The sequence below is a fragment of the Chenopodium album genome, chromosome 20, assembly GCF_948465745.1.
Source record: "Chenopodium album chromosome 20, dcCheAlbu1.1, whole genome shotgun sequence".
NCBI classification, from domain to species: Eukaryota; Viridiplantae; Streptophyta; class Magnoliopsida; order Caryophyllales; family Amaranthaceae; genus Chenopodium; species Chenopodium album.
Window position 1 is genome coordinate 16899814 of NC_137853.1, and position 18221 is coordinate 16918034.

The 18221-nt window shown below is 39.3% G+C and overlaps 1 protein-coding gene across 5 annotated transcripts in view; it reads right to left on the bottom strand.

Annotated features, from left to right (window-relative positions):
* Positions 1–16527, bottom strand: part of LOC145598324 (vacuolar sorting protein 18-like) — a 36527-nt gene extending 20000 nt beyond the window's left edge. The window contains exons 1-8 of one of the 5 annotated variants that reach the window (XM_081654667.1): positions 16279–16527; positions 15967–16156; positions 15405–15617; positions 13908–14047; positions 12347–12442; positions 4000–4067; positions 3349–3450; positions 2966–3110 (exon numbers count right to left, since the gene is read on the bottom strand). In XM_081654667.1, the coding sequence (XP_081510793.1) occupies positions 2966–3110; positions 3349–3450; positions 4000–4067; positions 12347–12442; positions 13908–14047; positions 15405–15617; positions 15967–16129 (927 nt within the window). In that variant the 5' untranslated portion in view covers positions 16130–16156; positions 16279–16527. The other 4 variants (XM_081654663.1, XM_081654665.1, XM_081654664.1 and 1 more) reach the window with 4 other exon arrangements.
* Positions 16528–18221: the final 1694 nt, after the last annotated feature.

Below are 18221 nucleotides of genomic sequence, written 5' to 3' on the forward strand. Positions count from 1 at the left end.
TAGAAGGAATTAAAAAATTCATTACCTCATATTATTGCAAATGAATTTTATTTTTAGTTAAAAGGAAAAACTGATTGTAATAATCCCACCTTTGCCCGGTTCATCGATAATAATCCCACCTATTGATTACTATTTAATAATCCCACCTTTGGGGGGTCATCTCCTTCTAATGGTCCCTAACGTGTTAGCAACCGGTATAATAGGTGAATCTGCCACGTGTCACTTTATGATTCGTCCAAATATGTTTTTTTTATTTAAATTTTTTTTTAATATATTCAATTTTTTTTTATTATTTTCTTCCTCTTTCTTTTTCCCCTTCCCCTCCATTGATTTCAGCCACCTCCCACACGCAACCAAGTCCCATGCGCAGCCACCTCTCCTTGAAACAGGCACCCTCACGGCCTCACCCACAACCAGCCACCCCCACCCATGGACCAGCCATCCCCATCCACGAAAAAACCCCACCCACGGCTGGCCACTCCCACCCATAGATCAGCCGCCCAACCCACAAAACACCCCACCCATGCCCTACCACGACCGACAACCCTATGCACGAAATCCCTACCCTCGAAAACCTCACCTGAGAAAGTGAAAAACTCGTCCTTTCCCCTCCAGCAAAACACCCAACATTACGCATTCTCCCATTTCCTCTATTGTTGCTACTATTACCTTGTGGTAGGATGAGAGAGAAAGTGAGGTGGGAAAGCCATGAAAGGGAAAGGGAGGAGAGAGAATGCGCTGACTTGTGATGAAATTGGAGGATGAGGGAGAATAGGAGAAAGAAAGAAATAAGGATAAAAAAATACCCATTCTTCAAGTTACCGGTCATAAAGGACCAATAAGAGAAGATGACCCCCAAAGGTGGGATTATAAAATAAAAATCAATAGGGGGATTATAATTTGCGAACCGGCTAAAGGTGGGATCATTAGAATCAATTTTTCCTATTTAAAAAGAAAAATTCATTACCTCAAATTATTGCAAATGAGTTTTATTTTCATTCAAAAAGGAAAAAAATTAAAAATAAAATAAAGGTAATATGGCCTTTGTTTTAAATAGCCTACATTGCTTTTCTTTGGAAATTTATAAAACATGCAAGTCACAACGAACTACTAATGGGAAGTCATAAGTCATAATTACAATACATATTATCCCCTTTATTACTTTTTATGTTCCTATTTTCACTACTCATATGTGCCAATGCACATCATTAACTACTAATATCTCTAATTTCATATGAGCATAACAATATTTGAGATTCCTAAAGCACTCATTGATATGAATCGAACTAGAGGTCCCACAAGACAATTTTTTTTTTCTTGCATGTAAGAAAATTTTTACAAGATTCCAATTGTTGCAAGATTTCAAACAACAATATCAAAAAGAAACAAATTAAGTATTAATTACCCGTTTGTCCACTTCTAAATTTAATCAAATCCCTCTTCTTTAATATCCTTAAAAACCCTCTCTCTTAAAACAAATTGAGTATTAATTATACGTCTCTCACAAATCATCCCTTACCTCAAAATCAGGTCACCATGACCATTACCCACCACTCCCCTCCACATTGAAACTAGTCACCCTACCCAATTACCAACAAACTCAATAAAACACCACCCTTCCTTCCCAACTACCACCCTAACCACCATAAATCAGCACTTAATCTTATGTTATTCGAAGTCTTCATTTCACCCCAAATCATCCCTTACCTCAAAATCAGGTCACCATGACCATTACCCACCACTCCCCTCCACATTGAAACTAGTCACCTTACCCAATTACCAACAAACTCAATAAAACACCACCCTTCCTTCCCAACTACCACCCTAACCACCATAAATCAGCACTTAATCTTATGCTATTCGAAGTCTTCATTTCACCCCAAATACCCGTGTCAGATCCACGACACATTAATAGGACACTCTAACCCTTCGTTTCTGACCAAAAAATAAAAATAAAAAATAAAAAAAGTAAAATAAAATAAATTAATATAAAATAAATAAAATATAATAATAATAATAATAATAATAATAATAATATAAAATAAAATAAAAAACAGTCAGGTCGGATACACGTGTTAAGCAAGGGTTTAAGTCCAAGTAACATAGACTTAACCCACTGAAACCACACCCCACTGAAAAGTGGAAACCACCCTTACCTTCACCCTCATTCCTATCACACTCCCCCTAACCATTAGACCCATAACTAACCAACAATTTCACCCCCATGACCTCACGGCCACCACTACTGTCGCCAACAAGACTCAAAATCATACCCTGAACTCCTCTTTCTTTATTATCTGAACTACTTTTCTCTATCTATCTATCTAGACCTGAATAGGAGCAAAGTGGTTGCGCGGGGTCAAGGAGGAGGTTTGACATATGTGGAGGAGAAGGGAGAGAGCGTTAAAGGTGTACAATTTCAAGAAAGTGTCCGTTGATGGCAATGGCTTCTTAAAATGCGTGTAGAAGACTATGTATAGTAATTTGCAACAAGAAAATACAAATTATCATTTATCAATTTATTTTGTCATCCTCTAAGATAATACAACCCTTCATCAAAATCTAAATAACTCCATCTTATGGTATAGTAATCTCATGACATCCTAAAGATGTTTCACACCTCACAATTTTAAAAAAGCTAAAGAATGTAAGTCTTAGATAACTTGGAATTATTACAAGACCGAATCTACAACAATCACCATATTTGGGTTTATTCTAATTTATTTAAAAGCCTCCAAGGTGGCCGTAATACATGAAGCAGGGAAAAAGTTCGAATCATTCATATTAATTTTTTTTTTCATATATTTAAATATTATATTAAAATAACAGTAATAAAGACAAAAGTTTGAGAGATTGTTTATGCAATCCACTCTAACACAAAGATGAAAAAATATAAAAAGTGACTCTCGCATGAAAGCACAAATATTTCTAGACTGTAAATCGTCACCAATAGGCATTAACCTACCTTAACTTTATTACCAACAAGAAGCAAGAAATGGTATTCTGAGATTGCCAAAGAACTAGGTTTAACTGTTTCAGCACCATCAAATAACTTAGAATAATCCAGCAGTGCCTTATTCTCCACAAAATTTTCATCTCCATCCTGTGAACTAACCACAATGTTCATATATTAGTCTTTACAATCCATATCACAACAACTAATGTCTATCTGGAAATTTTAACTTTATGAGCTATATCACCACAACTTATGTCTGGCAATGAAATACATAGAACCAAACAAGAATAGTCTCAGCTCTCAGGATGAGACAAAATATGCAAACTTTTGGAGAGTTATATACTAGACAGAATATGAGTCAGACATAAATAAATTATATGTTTGAGAGTTACCTATGGCTTGCTCCAAAGTTCAGGTCACCATGGTAGATTCCTGCTCCCGAGAGCCAAGCAAAATGAATTGCTCTTTTCTGCTTTATAAAAAAATGCAGCTCACTGCAAAATAAACCAGTCACAATCAATTATATCAAAGATGCTTATCTTTAAGAGTAGGATTGATTAATCAAAACATGCCTGCACAAATTCTAATAAAAATTATATTTTATATATATTGCAAGGGGATCATTTTCAGCACTGCCAATAAACAAGCTGTTCTCTACAAAAATTAAAAATAAACAGAAAATAGTCGATGACCAAAAGACAAATCAGCACAAGAAGCACAAGACAGAACAAATGGCAATGAGTCCAGAAGCACATTATCTTATAACCCATGAACGCACATGTGTGAGATAAAAAATAAAAAAATATGTGCAAAAACAAAAGGTAGTAGGATTCTAGCAAAATAATGTAGCCCCAAGCCCATTGCATCTTAGTGCCCTTTACTACATGCATCAATCTATCTCTTCGAAGTACCTTGCCTAGGCCATTTAAGCACCTTGGCCTTCAATTACAAACACTAAGCAGGGATATGTAAGACATTGAAGTGTGAAATTACCATAGTGAACAAATTTCAATAGGTTATTATTTTTTGTAAATAGAGCTTACCTACTGAGATTTTCACCTGGAAGTTCCATGAAACGCACTGCTCGATCTTGGTAACCCAAGAAGACACTCTGCAAATAAAATGTGAAATCACAAAGGAATAAAGCAACACGGCAAGAAAGAAACCACATCAAAGAACCAGAATATATGGCACAAATAGATGAGAAGGGTAGAGAAACACTAATGCAGCCCCCTAATTAAGAAAGAAGTATAGTCAAGGACAAAACTATTAAGATAAAAGATTATAAATTTTTTACGCTCCACATTCTAGAATTTATTCCCCTAAACACAAACAGGGTGAAGAAGATATTTGAATGCTAAAAATATATACATAACTTCTAAGATTAAAAAGTTATTTAGGGTCTAGCGTGTCAAAGAAAAGAAGCATACAAATCTCAAAGCCGAGAAGTATATGGGGTAGAGGGCCACTAAAGATTGAGTAAGAAAATTGTTTGAGGAAGTTAGCATGAAAACGAAAGCACCAAACATACTAACGGATCAACTAGTAGAGAGGTACTAAAGAATGGGTAAGAAAATTGTTCCACTCCTTTTCCATTATAAATGTTTGGATCACTAACATATCCATCTCAATTTTGATGAATTAGATTCATCCCTAAAACATGAAAGGGGTGTTGACTGGTATAGCTTTAGAATCAGGAAGAACCAGAGATAATAGTGTGAAATTTGATTTTGACTCCCATGTGTATTAGGAGATTTCTTAAATGATTTTATTTTCCTTTAATTTGATGCCTTTAGTATAGGCAAGAGCCAATACCACTTAGGTGGTGGTTAGTTCGAATAACTATGAGACAATTAGAGAACAATGAGGATAAGATGAAGGATTTACACATGGTTTTCATTCATTTGGTAAAGGCCTTTAATAAGGTACCAAGAGAAATACTTTGGTGGGCTTTAACAAGAATGGCATTTGATGTACATATATTGACATCATTAACCATGCATGAGGAGTACATCATTAACCATACATGAGGAGTACGTAGCCTTTTCTTTTTGCAATAGTCATGGATAAATTGATAAGTTCAATAAAAGATGATGTACCATGGTTCATGATGCTTGCATGTGTTGATTGAAGAGACAAAAAGTGTGGAAAGTAAGTTGGAATTGTGGAGACACACTAATCTTGAGGCTTTAGGCTGAGCAAAAGTAAGACAAAATATTTGGAATGTGAGTTTAGCAAGGTTGAAAACTGGGAGACACCTTAGGTGAAAGAATTGTCATGACCAATATCCCTGATCTATTATTCAAAAGGATGGGGAATTGAACATAGATCTAGCTAATAGAATAAAAGCAAGTTGGTCAAAGTGAAGAGGGCTGCAAGAATTTTATGTGATCCTCACATGCCCCATATGTTGAACGGAAAATTCTACATCGGTAATTAGGACTACATTATTATAAGGTACAAGATATAGGGTTTTAAAGCATTGACACTGTAGACACCAAAATTTTGTTAATTTTTAGGTGTCAAATTTATTTTAATAAGGAGATAATAACAAAAAATATACGATAATATCTTCAAGATCCCATAGAATATACTATAGCTATATTATATTCTAACCTAGGGCTCCCTATATAAATTACACAATGGAAATGTGTCAAATCCACTCCCTATTTGAGTGAAGCTAAAAGCCTACCAAGTTAATATAAGAATGTTTCTCTAATTAGTAAAGGAAAACATTCTTCTAACTATATTAGGCTTATTCTTAATGGCATTTAAGACATCTCTAGTCCTTTAGAAGGAAGTACCAAGAATCTCCCAAAACTGGTGCACCATGGTACGACGCCACTATCCAAGGTGGTTTTCCAACCCTTTTTTTTACATGCTGAAAGTCCCTCCATTATTGGATTACATGAGAAAACAAAACACTGTTTTAATGAGCAGATAATACCCTTGGGTACACCCACAAACCGGTACATAATGGCAATTCAATGTCAAGGGAGGTGAAATAAGTTAATATCAAAAACCCACATTACTTTGGGCATGAGTAGGATGTTGGTATTAGGGGGTTAAAGTTGTCCCCATTGGTGTTTGAAATGCGTGTCTGACATGCTGAGGCACAAGGCGTTAGGAGCCATGCGCCTTTTGTGGTCTAGGCGAGGCGATTTTGGTGACGTGCACCTAGGCGCACCCCTGCATAAAGATTTTTTTTCATAAATTTTTATTGTTTATTATATGCGCCTTACTTCAATAAGGCGCACCAAGGCGGAGGGAACTCTGAAACACCTTGGTACGCCTTGAGCCTTTTTATACATTGATCCCCATCAAGGATATTAGGGTGTTAATAATTTAAAAAGGTTACCCACCCACTCCATCCATTATACTTTTTTAAAAAATATGCAATTAATAGACTAATAATTATACTAATTGACCGAAAACATTAAGTTACCTAAGAAACATAATATGCATTATTTAATACCCCCGATCACATAACTTTTTAAATAGCCCAAGTCTAAGTAAACTTGCAAAACCCAACCCATACCCAAATTGATACGGACTGACGCTGTGCGGGGAGAACCATCCTCCACCCATTGGAAATTTGTAACGAACCAATCAAGGCCGCCTATTGTGCATACTTACCACAGGAGAAAGCAGCCAATTCAGGAGGGCACAAGCAACACAATCAAACCAAGCACACCGCAAGACAAACAACAACAACAGCTAGTAGCAGGGGACAAGTAATCAGAACAGAGAATCGCTTTTCAGAGTTTCATTTTGGCTCCAAGGCAAGAAGACAAAATTAGTTGTTATTAGTAATTAAAGCTTGTCACATGTAGTGTGTAACAAGATAGTTAAATAGCTAGAGAAGGGGAAGGGAACATTCATTCAGAAAAGTATTTGTAATAGCCTAGTAGTATTCTTAGTGTTGTAGAGAACTCCTCAAGCCTTTGGCTAGTAATCAAATCTTCTGTCTTCTGCCTATTTCTTCTTGTTTTTCCTTGAATTACTTTGTGAGGAGCGCTCTTCGTTGCATTTGGTATCAGAGCAGGAATGCCGGCGTCAGGAACAAACACCCACACCCAGAGAATCGAGGCCTTGGAAGGGCACTTGATAGATGTGGTGGCCAAGGTGGGTGATGGAGAAAATTCCATTCAGGCCATTCTTTCCAAAACAATCATGGAAAGTATGGAGGCTCTCCAAAAGACGCTGGCGGAGCAATTTACCAAGCAGCAGGATACCGAGGCTAGGCGTTTGAAGTTGCGGTTCAATCAGCTCCGGGACGATAACGTCCAGCAGGTGGCCTTGGTGAGGCATGACCAGGAGCGATTCTTCGAGGAAGTTCGCGGAGTGGTGGATACCATTCGTGACAAGACAAGAACACCGGCGGCAATGGAGGATGAGGCTGAAGCATCCGGGGCCGGAAACATCCCTAGAGGGGTTTTTGGGGCGGAGAACGGCGGAGGCCAGAGGAGAGAACCACCCATTCAGCCGTTTAGGGGGCACGAGCAAGGGGAAAATTTCAGAAGTAGGGGGAATTGGAAGTTCAGGAAATTGGATATGCCCATTTTATCCGGCGAGGACCCTGATGGGTGGCTGTTGAAGGCGGAGCAATATATTCAGTACTACCGGCTATCGGAGCAGGAACAACTCCAAGCTGCTATGGTGTCAATGGAGGGAGACGGACTGAGGTGGTACCAATGGGAGAACCGTCGGCGGCCGCTACGGGGGTGGGAAGATCTGAAACACCGCATACTCACGCAATTCCGACCGACCAACGTGGGGTCTCTGCACGAGCAGTGGTTGGCGGTGGAGCACACCTCAACCATGGCGGAGTACCGGAGAGAGTTCATAGAGAAGGCCGCACCACTTACGGATGTGCCGGAGAGTCTGATGAAAGGTCACTTCGTGAACCGTCTGAGGAAGGATATTCGAGCCGAGGTACGGATGTTAAATCCGTTCACCTTAGAGCAGGCTATGGATTTGGCGACTAGGGTGGAGGAAAGAAATCGGGTTCAAGGTTTCAAGAAGTCCAATGGGGTATTTTCTAAGCCCAGCCCATATTCGTTTTTTAACAAGAGCCCAGCTAGCACAATTCTTGGAGGTAGTGGGCCGGCCAACCTACTCCTTCTCACTCTAGCCCATCAGTAAGTAAGGCCCCCCCAAAGCTCAGTTGGGTCAATTGGATCTACGGGCTCAACTTCAAATAGAATCACTCCTAGTTACTCAAAGTTTTCTGGAGGTGTAAGGAGGTTAACAGAAAGAGAGATCCAAGACAAAAAGGCTAGAGGCATTTGCTTCAAGTGTGATGGTAAGTGGGACTTCAATCATGTGTGTCGTGCCAAGGAGTTTAGTGTGCTGTTGGTAGAAGAGGAAGAGGAGATAGAGGAAGGGCACGAGTTTGCCACCATTGAGAATCCTCACGTGGAAGAAGTCGAAGTGCCCACGTCCATCTCAATGCATTCACTAGTAGGAATTACCAACCCGAAGACAATGAAGTTGACCGGAGAGATTAAGGGCGAGAAGGTAGTAGTGATGATAGACCCGGGAGCTACTCACAATTTTATTTCGTTACAAACGTTGAGAAGTTGGGAATGGAGGTTGAAGGGAGTGGAGTGTTTGGAGTGTCCTTAGGAAATGGTGAAACCGTTAAGGGGCAAGGCACATGTAAGGGGGTGCACCTCAAGTTGAGTGACAATGTAGAGATAGTCGAGAGTTTTTTGCCACTACAATTGGGGAATGCGGAGATCATACTTGGTGTGCAATGGCTTGAAAAATTGGGTACGGTTCTCACAAATTGGAAGACTCAAGAGATGAGTTTCACCTTGAATGGACAAACCACAACTATTAGGGGGGATCCTTCTTTAGCCCGCACCGGAGTCACTCTCAAGGCCATGGTTAAGACCTTGCGCAAGGAAGGAGGTGGTTTTTTGGTGGAGTGTAGCCACTTGGAAGGCGTGAGCAGTGAGGTTGGAGAGGAAATTCCAGATTTTTTGAAGGCCGAAATTGAGCAGTTTGCTGAAATTTTTGAGACTCCAAAGGGCTTGCCTCCGAGCCGAGAGCGTGATCATGCAATTGTCCTTAAAGATGGTAGTAACCCGGTGAGCATTCGGCCCTATCGATATCCTCAATTTCAAAAGGATGAGATAGAGAAGTTAATTGGAGAAATGTTGACCGCCGGAATTATCAAACCATCTACTAGTCCTTTCTCGAGCCCGGTGCTTTTGGTCAAGAAAAAGGATGGTTCGTGGAGGTTTTGTGTTGATTATAGAACCCTCAACAAAGAGACCGTGCCGGACAAATACCCAATCCCGGTTATTGATGAACTTCTTGATGAGCTCCATGGGGCACAAGTGTTTTCCAAGCTTGATCTCAAAGCCGGATATCACCAAATTTTGGTGAAACCCGAAGACACCCACAAGACGACTTTTCGCACACACGAGGGTCACTATGAATTTTTGGTGATGTCGTTTGGTCTCACTAATGCTCCGGCGACCTTCCAATCACTCATGAATGAGGTATTTCGCCCTTACTTGAGAAAATTCGTACTTGTCTTTTTTGATGACATTCTTGTTTATAGTCCTAGCAAGGAAGATCATGTTGAACATCTTAGAATTGTTTTAGCTACATTGAAAGAACACACGTTGTATGCTAATAAGAAGAAGTGTGAATTTGGGAAAGGTGAAGTTGCTTACTTAGGCCATATTATTTCTAAGCATGGGGTGGCAGTAGATCAAGATAAAGTGAAGTCCATGCTTACTTGGCCCATACCCAAAACCTTGAGAGAGTTGAGAGGGTTCTTGGGCCTAACGGGCTATTATAGAAAGTTTATTTGTCAATATGCTCATATAGCCCACCCACTCACAGACCAACTTAAAAAAGATAATTTCAAGTGGTCAGAGGAGGCTACTCACGCATTCACAAAGCTAAGCATGCCATGGCAGAGGCTCCTGTTTTGGCAATGCCCGATTTCCACAAGGAATTCATCGTGGAAACCGACGCCTCGAGGTTTGGCCTCGGCGCCGTCTTGATGCAAGAGGGACGACCAATTGCGTTTTACAGCAAGGTTTTGGGGTCATCGAGCCGGGGAAAATCGGTGTATGAGAAGGAATTAATGGCGGTGTGTCTTGCGGTACAAAAATGGAAACATTATTTGTTGGGTCGTCGATTTATAGTGAGAAGTGATCAGCAAAGTTTGAGATTTATCACCCAACAACATGAGGTTGCAATGGATCATCAAAAATGGATCCGCAAGCTAATTGGGTTTGATTTTGATTTACAATACAAACCCGGCACCGCAAATCGGGTTGCGGATGCCCTCTCGTGGTGGTGATGAGGTAGAGTTTCGAGCCAGTACACAGGGAGTGAATTGGGCTTCCTTGGAGTCCGAAATTGAAAATGATGCTCTGCTTAAATCGATTAGGGTCGGAATTGAGGAAGGAACAGGGGCAGCGGGTTATTGTATTGAAGGAGGGAGGCTATTGTACAAAGGAAGGGTGGTGATTCCGAGAAATTCCAGCATCAAAGCCACCTTGATGCGGGCTTACCACGATTCGGTGGAAGGTGGGCATGCAGGGGAGACAAAGACTTTTCTTCGAATGGCAGGGGAATGGTTTTGGCAAGGTATGAGGCGGGATGTCGCGGAGTATGTGAAGGCTTGTGATGTCTGCCAAAGAAACAAACATTCGCAACAAAATCCGGCAGGGTTATTACAGCCGCTGCCAATTCCGGTGGAGGTATGGGAGGACATAACCATGGATTTTATAGAGGGACTTCCGCGGTCGAAGGGTGTTGATACAATTTTGGTGGTGGTAGATCGGCTATCTAAGTATGCTCATTTTATTGGGTTGCGCCACCCCTTTTCAGCATTGACGGTGGCCGAAGCTTTTGTGAAAGAGGTGGTTTGGTTACATGGGTTTCCGGGGAGTATCGTGTCCGACAGTTGAGCTCATTTTGGAGAGAGTTGTTTCGGTTGCAGGGCACGGATTTGAAGAGAAGCACCTCCTATCACCCCCAAACCGATGGTCAATCGGAGGTGGTCAATAAAGGCCTCGAGACTTACCTTCGGTGCTTTGTGGGTGATCATCCTAAGGCATGGGCTAAGTGGCTTCCGTGGGCTGAATTCTCTTATAACACGGCCATTCACTCTTCAACCTTGATGTCTCCTTTTCGGGTGTTGTATGGTAGAGATCCCCCAAAGCTTATCAAGGTGAGCACGAGTGGGTCTCATGTGGGCTCGTTGGATGAATTCTTGAAGGAGCGTGACTTAATGCTTGATGAGCTTAAGTTAAATTGGGCTCAATTTAAGATGAAGAAATATGCGGATGTGAAGAGAAGGGAAGAAGAATTTCAGTTGGGTGATTTTGTGTTTCTAAAGCTAAGGCCTTACAGACAGCGCTCGTTGGCCAAGAAGCCTTTTGAGAAGCTTGTTGCACGCTTCTATGGGCCTTTCGAAGTCGTTCAACGCGTGGGTAAGGTGGCATATAAGCTAGCATTGCCTGTGTCGCATCCACCCTGTTTTCCATGTGTCACAACTTAAACGCGCAATTGGCAGCAACCCGAGCTCTCCCACTATCCCTGATCAGATCACACCCGAGTTGGAATTGGAAGTCGAGCCTGAGAGTATCCTTGATAGTAGGCTGCTACAAGGAAAGTCAGTCGTGCAAGAAGTGCTAGTGAAGTGGCGTGGACTACGTGACTTTGAGGCCACTTGGGAGGAGGCTAATTCGATCATTGATTGCTTTCCCGACTTCCACCTTGAGGACAAGGTGGTGCTTTGGGGGGGGAGTATTGTAACGAGCCGCCTATTGTGCATACTTACCACAGGAGAAAGCAGCCAATTCAGGAGGGCACAAGCAACACAATCAAACCAAGCACACCGCAAGACAAACAACAACATCTAGTAGCAGGGGACAACTAATCAGAACAGAGAATCGCTTTTCAGAGTTTCATTTTGGCTCCAAGGCAAGAAGACAAAATTAGTTGTTATTAGTAATTAAAGCTTGTCACATGTAGTGTGTAACAAGATAGTTAAATAGCTAGAGAAGGGGAAGGAAACATTCATTCAGAAAAGTATTTGTAATAGCCTAGTAGTATTCTTAGTGTTGTAGAGAACTCCTCAAGCCTTTGGCTAGTAATGAAATCTTCTGTCTTCTGCCTATTTCTTCTTGTTTTTCCTTGAATTACTTTGTGTGGAGCGCTCTTCGTTGCAAAATTTGGAATCCATAATTGCAAAGGACCAATCACTTGAGAAATGTTAGAAGTTTAGGAGAGGGAAGAGTGAAAAAGGAGAGAACAAATATACAAAGAAAGGATGGAAAACAAAAAATTCGAAAGAGACAAATGTCTTCCCTAGGAAATTGAAAGGTAGATTGCAGTAATGTCTTTAAACCCTACCTCCAATGACCCAATTCCTGTAAACGAATAAAGCCGCCTTGGAGTTACAGCCATCACATAATACCTAGTACCTGTGCTAATGCTAGCTGTTTCCATCTGCACAAAGTCAAATCACAAAATCAAATCAGAAATTTCCAAATACAAGTCTAGCTTTGAGCGTTGAAAGTTTTAGAACTTTGAATTTTGGAACAAAAGTAAATCAGCATATCCAGCCTGCCCTTGCTCAATTCATCTTAGAAATTAAGGAAACTTTGGTTCATTTATGCTTTTCTACAAATAAATTTTATACAGTAGCTCTGTAAAGATAAGTTCCCATTTTAATACATGTCCACTAAATCTAATATGAGCATAGCTTAAGAAAGAAGACCAAGTTAGCATTGAAACTCAAAAAATCAGCATGCCATGGGTAAAGGTGGAATCTACAACCATGGAATTAAATCTTTGACCACATCACCTTATCGCAACCACATTGTAAAGGATTTTGAGCTTACTGTGACCAAAATGTTAGGCCACAACAGCCCCATACCACCCGCATTGCTCGCGAAAGTGGTTCCTTTATTGTACAGCAATAACGCCGAGATCTAACACCATATCTGCAAGACTGCAACCCTCACATGATGGTAATCTTGGTCGTTCTAAAGAAAATGAAGGAGGTGTGGCAGCAGGAAGTGCAGATGATGTGTCACTCTAAGTTATTTTGGAGGCAAAGACACAAGCAGTGGCCCTAGTGATGATTCCAAATATTTTGTGTGCGGTTACCGACAAAAATTGGTGTGGCTTTGTGGTCGATAAATCATGGGGTGGAGCTGGGTTTAGGCAGGTAAACCAATTAGAAAAGTATTTAGAAGTAGTTGGGTACGGAAGGATGTGGATCTAGAGATCTAGTAATCTAATATGGCCAACACTGGGAAGCTTGCCACAAAAATTTACAGAATTGGAGTGTGGGAGATCTTTTATGGAGTTATCCTTGATTCAGGAAAGAGTCCAGAAGGTTATACAAAGGGAAAATTTGTATATGATCAACAAGTTGGCAATAACTTGGCATTGACAAGGAGGCCAGGAACACCACCTCTTTATCCTCTTTAAACCTAACATTATTGAATGAATTATACTGAATTTCTAGTTTGTCAATGGGATTATCCAGACAATCAAAGGCAAATCGCTTTAGTGCTGCTTTTATAACATTGCTTAAACAACCATATATAATTTTTTCTCCAAATTTCCATCTTCTTTGTTCTTCCTCAGATTTATGTATATGATAATTATAAATTTCAATAATTAAGTTATTTTTCATTAGACATTTCACAGCCATGTAATTTTTCAAACACCAAGTCACCAACCCTCCTCTTCAAAGTTGACTATTGTGTGTCTTTGGCCTAGAAGCTCTAGATAGCAAAACATGCGAGTTATTGGTAAAAGCCCACTTAAAAGTTCTTAAATGTGTTGAATGCAACAAAATCCCCTTAAATAGTAATTCATGGGTCTGAGGTGGTAAGGTCCAAAAAACATATGAAATACTCAGCAAGTATAGCAACAAAAAAAGAGACAGAAGATGTATAACCTGCAATCCCATAAAAGCTTCAGGAAGTTCTGAAAGTTCATACAGAAGTTTAATGTACTTTTCTCTTTTATCCTTCTCATCCACAGCCATCTCATGAAGCTGACCATTATTAGTACCAAGAATGATTTCCTTTGTGGAAGCTACATTCAAATTAAGAGAAATGAAATTAGAATTGATGTATTCAAAATACCATATAAAGAAGGAACCACATCTGAACCAACACACCCTTACCCAAAAAGTAACAAGCATAAAAATATTGCATAAATAAAAGATTTCTAGAAAGTAACATATAATAAAGTATAAGGAACTGACCGAAATGAACTTTGATAAAGTAGAATAATATTTATTCAAGTTAACTTGTACATGAAGGCATAGTACTAGCATGAAACCCATATTAATAAGAGGTATTTCCCTTGTGAATAGCTTGCTTGATTGAAAAACACAAATCACTAGTTGACTTACTCATATGAGTTAGACTATATGGTTCACAAAACTTTTTCTCTTATCAAATTTTTAGTCTTGGTTATTTCAGTTCATGCACACCAAGGGAGGGAGGAACAGAATGGGAAACAAAAGAGAGATACTTTGGCTAGAAATTTTTGGTACAATGAGAAAAGAAATCAATCGTTTTATAACCAATTTTCAATAGTCTTTTGCTACAACATAATAATTGTATTTAAATGCTCAAGGACCTAAACTTTTCATACAATTATTCTAAGGTAGCAAAAGATGATTTATATGCTTTTTTGCAACAAAAATTTCCTGCACGACCTATTAAAACCAAGTGATTGACGCACACTATTCAAAAGGGCTTCTATCTTAGCTAATACAAGCTTTCTTAGTGGTTTGGAAGACTCTGTAGCTAAGGAATGGTCCTTTTATAGGTATGAAATTAAAGGGTGACCAGATTTCAAAAGCAGCATTGGTAAGCTTAAAAAGCTAGCATCTTGATGCCTACACAAGCCTATATATGCATATTTAAGTGAATGTTCAATCCAGCTAACCATCATGTGTTGCATGAGGTAGCTGGTAAGGCTCTCCTAGCATTGAGTATAGAACCCCAATATATTACTAGAACAAATTAGCTATTGGCTAAGATGGCAACATTTATGCGGAGAGAACCAAGTGAATTAACTAAGCAATCTGCACTCTATATCACGGCATATATGCATTGATGAAATGTTGATATCATAAGAGCCTTAGATTTAATTTAGAATGTTTGCAGTCATTTACAGGAGCAATAACAGTTGCAAACTATTAGAACTGATTTTTCAAACCATATATTTTACACATATCAATTTCCATGTTGTATGAAAGACTCCAACTAAATCTACTTCAAGCTAACTCTCAAATGATATATCAGATATTATCATCAAATGATTTAACAGAATACACACATTGAGGGCACAAGAAAGCCAATCAAACAGCAAAAAATTCCCTTATTCAAACAAGGGAAATATTTGTACCAAAAAAAAAAAAAAAAAAAAAAAGAACTACCTTCTGTAATGTGTTGTCGGTTCCAAGCAACAGCATTAACAACAAGGCCTTTTAGTTTACTCAAGGCACGAGGTTTGCTCCATTTCGCATGAATGTAGAATGTTTCAGCACCTCCATCACCAACAATTGTCGCAATGCAGTGGCTCCCGCCAGGATCCACAAAAACACTGTGGATTGACTGATCCCCAGTTCGACCACCACAGAGATCAATACCTAATTTACAGCTAATATAAGAACTCCAAGTAGACTACTTATGCCTTTAATTAAATAAAATGCATTCAATTACAATAACATGAACAATTCCATCATCAACTAATCGTCTAATTCTACAAGTCAGTCAATCAATCAATCAAAGTCTTAATAGGGTCAGCTACACGAACCAAAAGTGATAATTCCACAAATATTGCATCTAAATTATACTAAGTACGTAATATACACAATCATTATTCCTCTTTGGCAACTAACACTAGCACATTTTCAAAATTACATGAACTAATTAAAAATTGATTGAAATTAAAAGACGTTATTATATAAATTGGTAAAAAGAAGTAAGAAAACAAACCATAGGAATCTCCGAGTCCAAAATCATGTCGGATGATCCAGCCTTTGCTAGTACCCCACATGGTGACATCATTACCAGCAGACATACAAGTAACAACTCCATGGCCTTTAGCAGCATACCTTTCAAGCAAATCTACCGTAAATACTTTGCTCCCTGAATCCATTTTTTAACATGGATTTTCCTCAATTCCCTGAACTAAAATACTGACATTAAACTGCTGCATTTAACATTTAGCGAAGAATGATCAAAATTGGTGAAGAATCAAGCAAAAATTGGGCAAAATCCAGTGTATTTGGATGTTTTTTATCTTACTTTTTGCAACAATAACAGAAGAAATCGCTTGATTTCCAGATTTGAGCAAAAAACGCAGGTTTATTGGAGAAGGAAGGGTGTTTGTTGCATCGTTGCCTTGGTTTTGATGGTTGGGTCTTCGTTCACTTGCAGGCAACCTGATGCTCGTCGCAGTGGAGAAATGGTAAGAGCCGATTGAGTATGGGAGGGAATGAGTTGGAGGAGACGAATGAAAATGAGTTGCCGAGTTGGAGGTTCGTGCAAAAAAAACAATACCAGACATGGGGCATTGAAGTAATGGAAACGAAGTCGCAAAAGTTGACACGAACCGAACACGCAAAAAACGGGTTAGTGTTGAGGGTTTTTGACCCATTTAATTAAACGGGTCGACACAACTAGTTAAACGGGTCGGGTTAGTGTTGAAAATTGTAACACGACTCAACCCGCTTAACAGGCAGTTCGTGTTCAGGTCCCACGATTAAAATCCTTATATTCTACTATGACCCAAAAATTTAATAATGGCCCAAAAAACAAAAACAAAAAAAAAAAAAAAAAAAAAAAACCTAATATAATCTAGTGTCTTACTTTTGAGGAAATACATGTTGATGAGGCTGATTTACAGCTTGCGCAAATCAGGAGTCAATTTCATCTTTTCAGTCATATTAGTAAGGGTAGTCTTGTCATCTTGTGCAAGCGATGGTATTCAATGCCGTCATCTTCCGTCATGAGGAATCATTCATAGAATTTCATTACTTTCCCCAATTCGAACCCTAATTTGAAAGCCAAACCCAGAAACCATTTCTTCCTCAATGGCACCACCGCCTATGGCAGTTCAAAATGCCGCCGCAAATGAAAGGCTTTCCATAAAGAGTTGATATGGCCCTAATTTACACTTTATTCTAGTAGGGTGTCTTTTTGTTTTGCCGCGAAGTGGCCATTGTTGGGGAAGAAAAGGAGGTCGATGGGAAGAAGAAGAGGACGACAAGAAGAATAGGAGGACGACAAGAAGAATAGGACAAAGAGGAAGGCTTTGTGGGTTTCTTCGGCGGAAGGCGTAATGGTGATGGCTATGGTGGCTGCGATGGGTTTCGGATGGTGGTCAATGTGATGGTGACTATGGCGGTGCTGCCGGTGGAAGATTGGAGAACATGTTTAAAAAATAAAAATTAAAATAAAAGAAATTTTAAAACCAAAACAGACATTAGTAATTGTAATGTCTTCAAAACCAGATAGTTATTATAAAATTAATTTATTTGGCAAGGGGGGCCCACAAAAGCAACTGATTGATGAAAATGCAGGCTGATTGCCTTGGGCGCCCTCCTTACTTTCTTCCGCCGTCATGCTTTCATTCTTTCACTCTCACGCAAAGAGCAGTAGTGGTAACTTTTTTCTAACCTCAATTCTCTCATGATTCCCATATTCCCACCTCAATATCTTTAATTACTCTTTTTCTTTTCAATTATTTCATATTTATTTTATCTTTAATTAGTTTTTTACCATTCAGTTATTCATTATTATTGGATTGCCTAATCTATTTTATTACTTTTGATTGCTTTTTTTTTTTTGTTCTTTTATAGATCACTCAAATACTCTATTCAAATTCAAAGCTTAAATTGTTTGAAATTTTGGGTCAATTTTGCTTTAATTGTATTTTACTAAATAAGTTATTTACTAAACAGGTCAGGTCAAGTTTTTTTATACAAACACGACCCATTAAACTAAACGGGTTACACGTGTTAAATTTGTGATACCCGTTTATTAAAGGGTCGTGTTCGTGTTCAGCCTTCCTGACCCGTTTAATAAACGGGTTGTGTTAGTGTTATGGGGTCTCCAACCCATTTATATATAACCCGAACACGAATACAACACGACACGACCCGTTTGCCAGGTCTAATTGGAGTTTTTCCAGAACCCGTGAAAGTATTGGGGACATGGGCCAAAGTTTATGTAAGTCGAGTACCCGC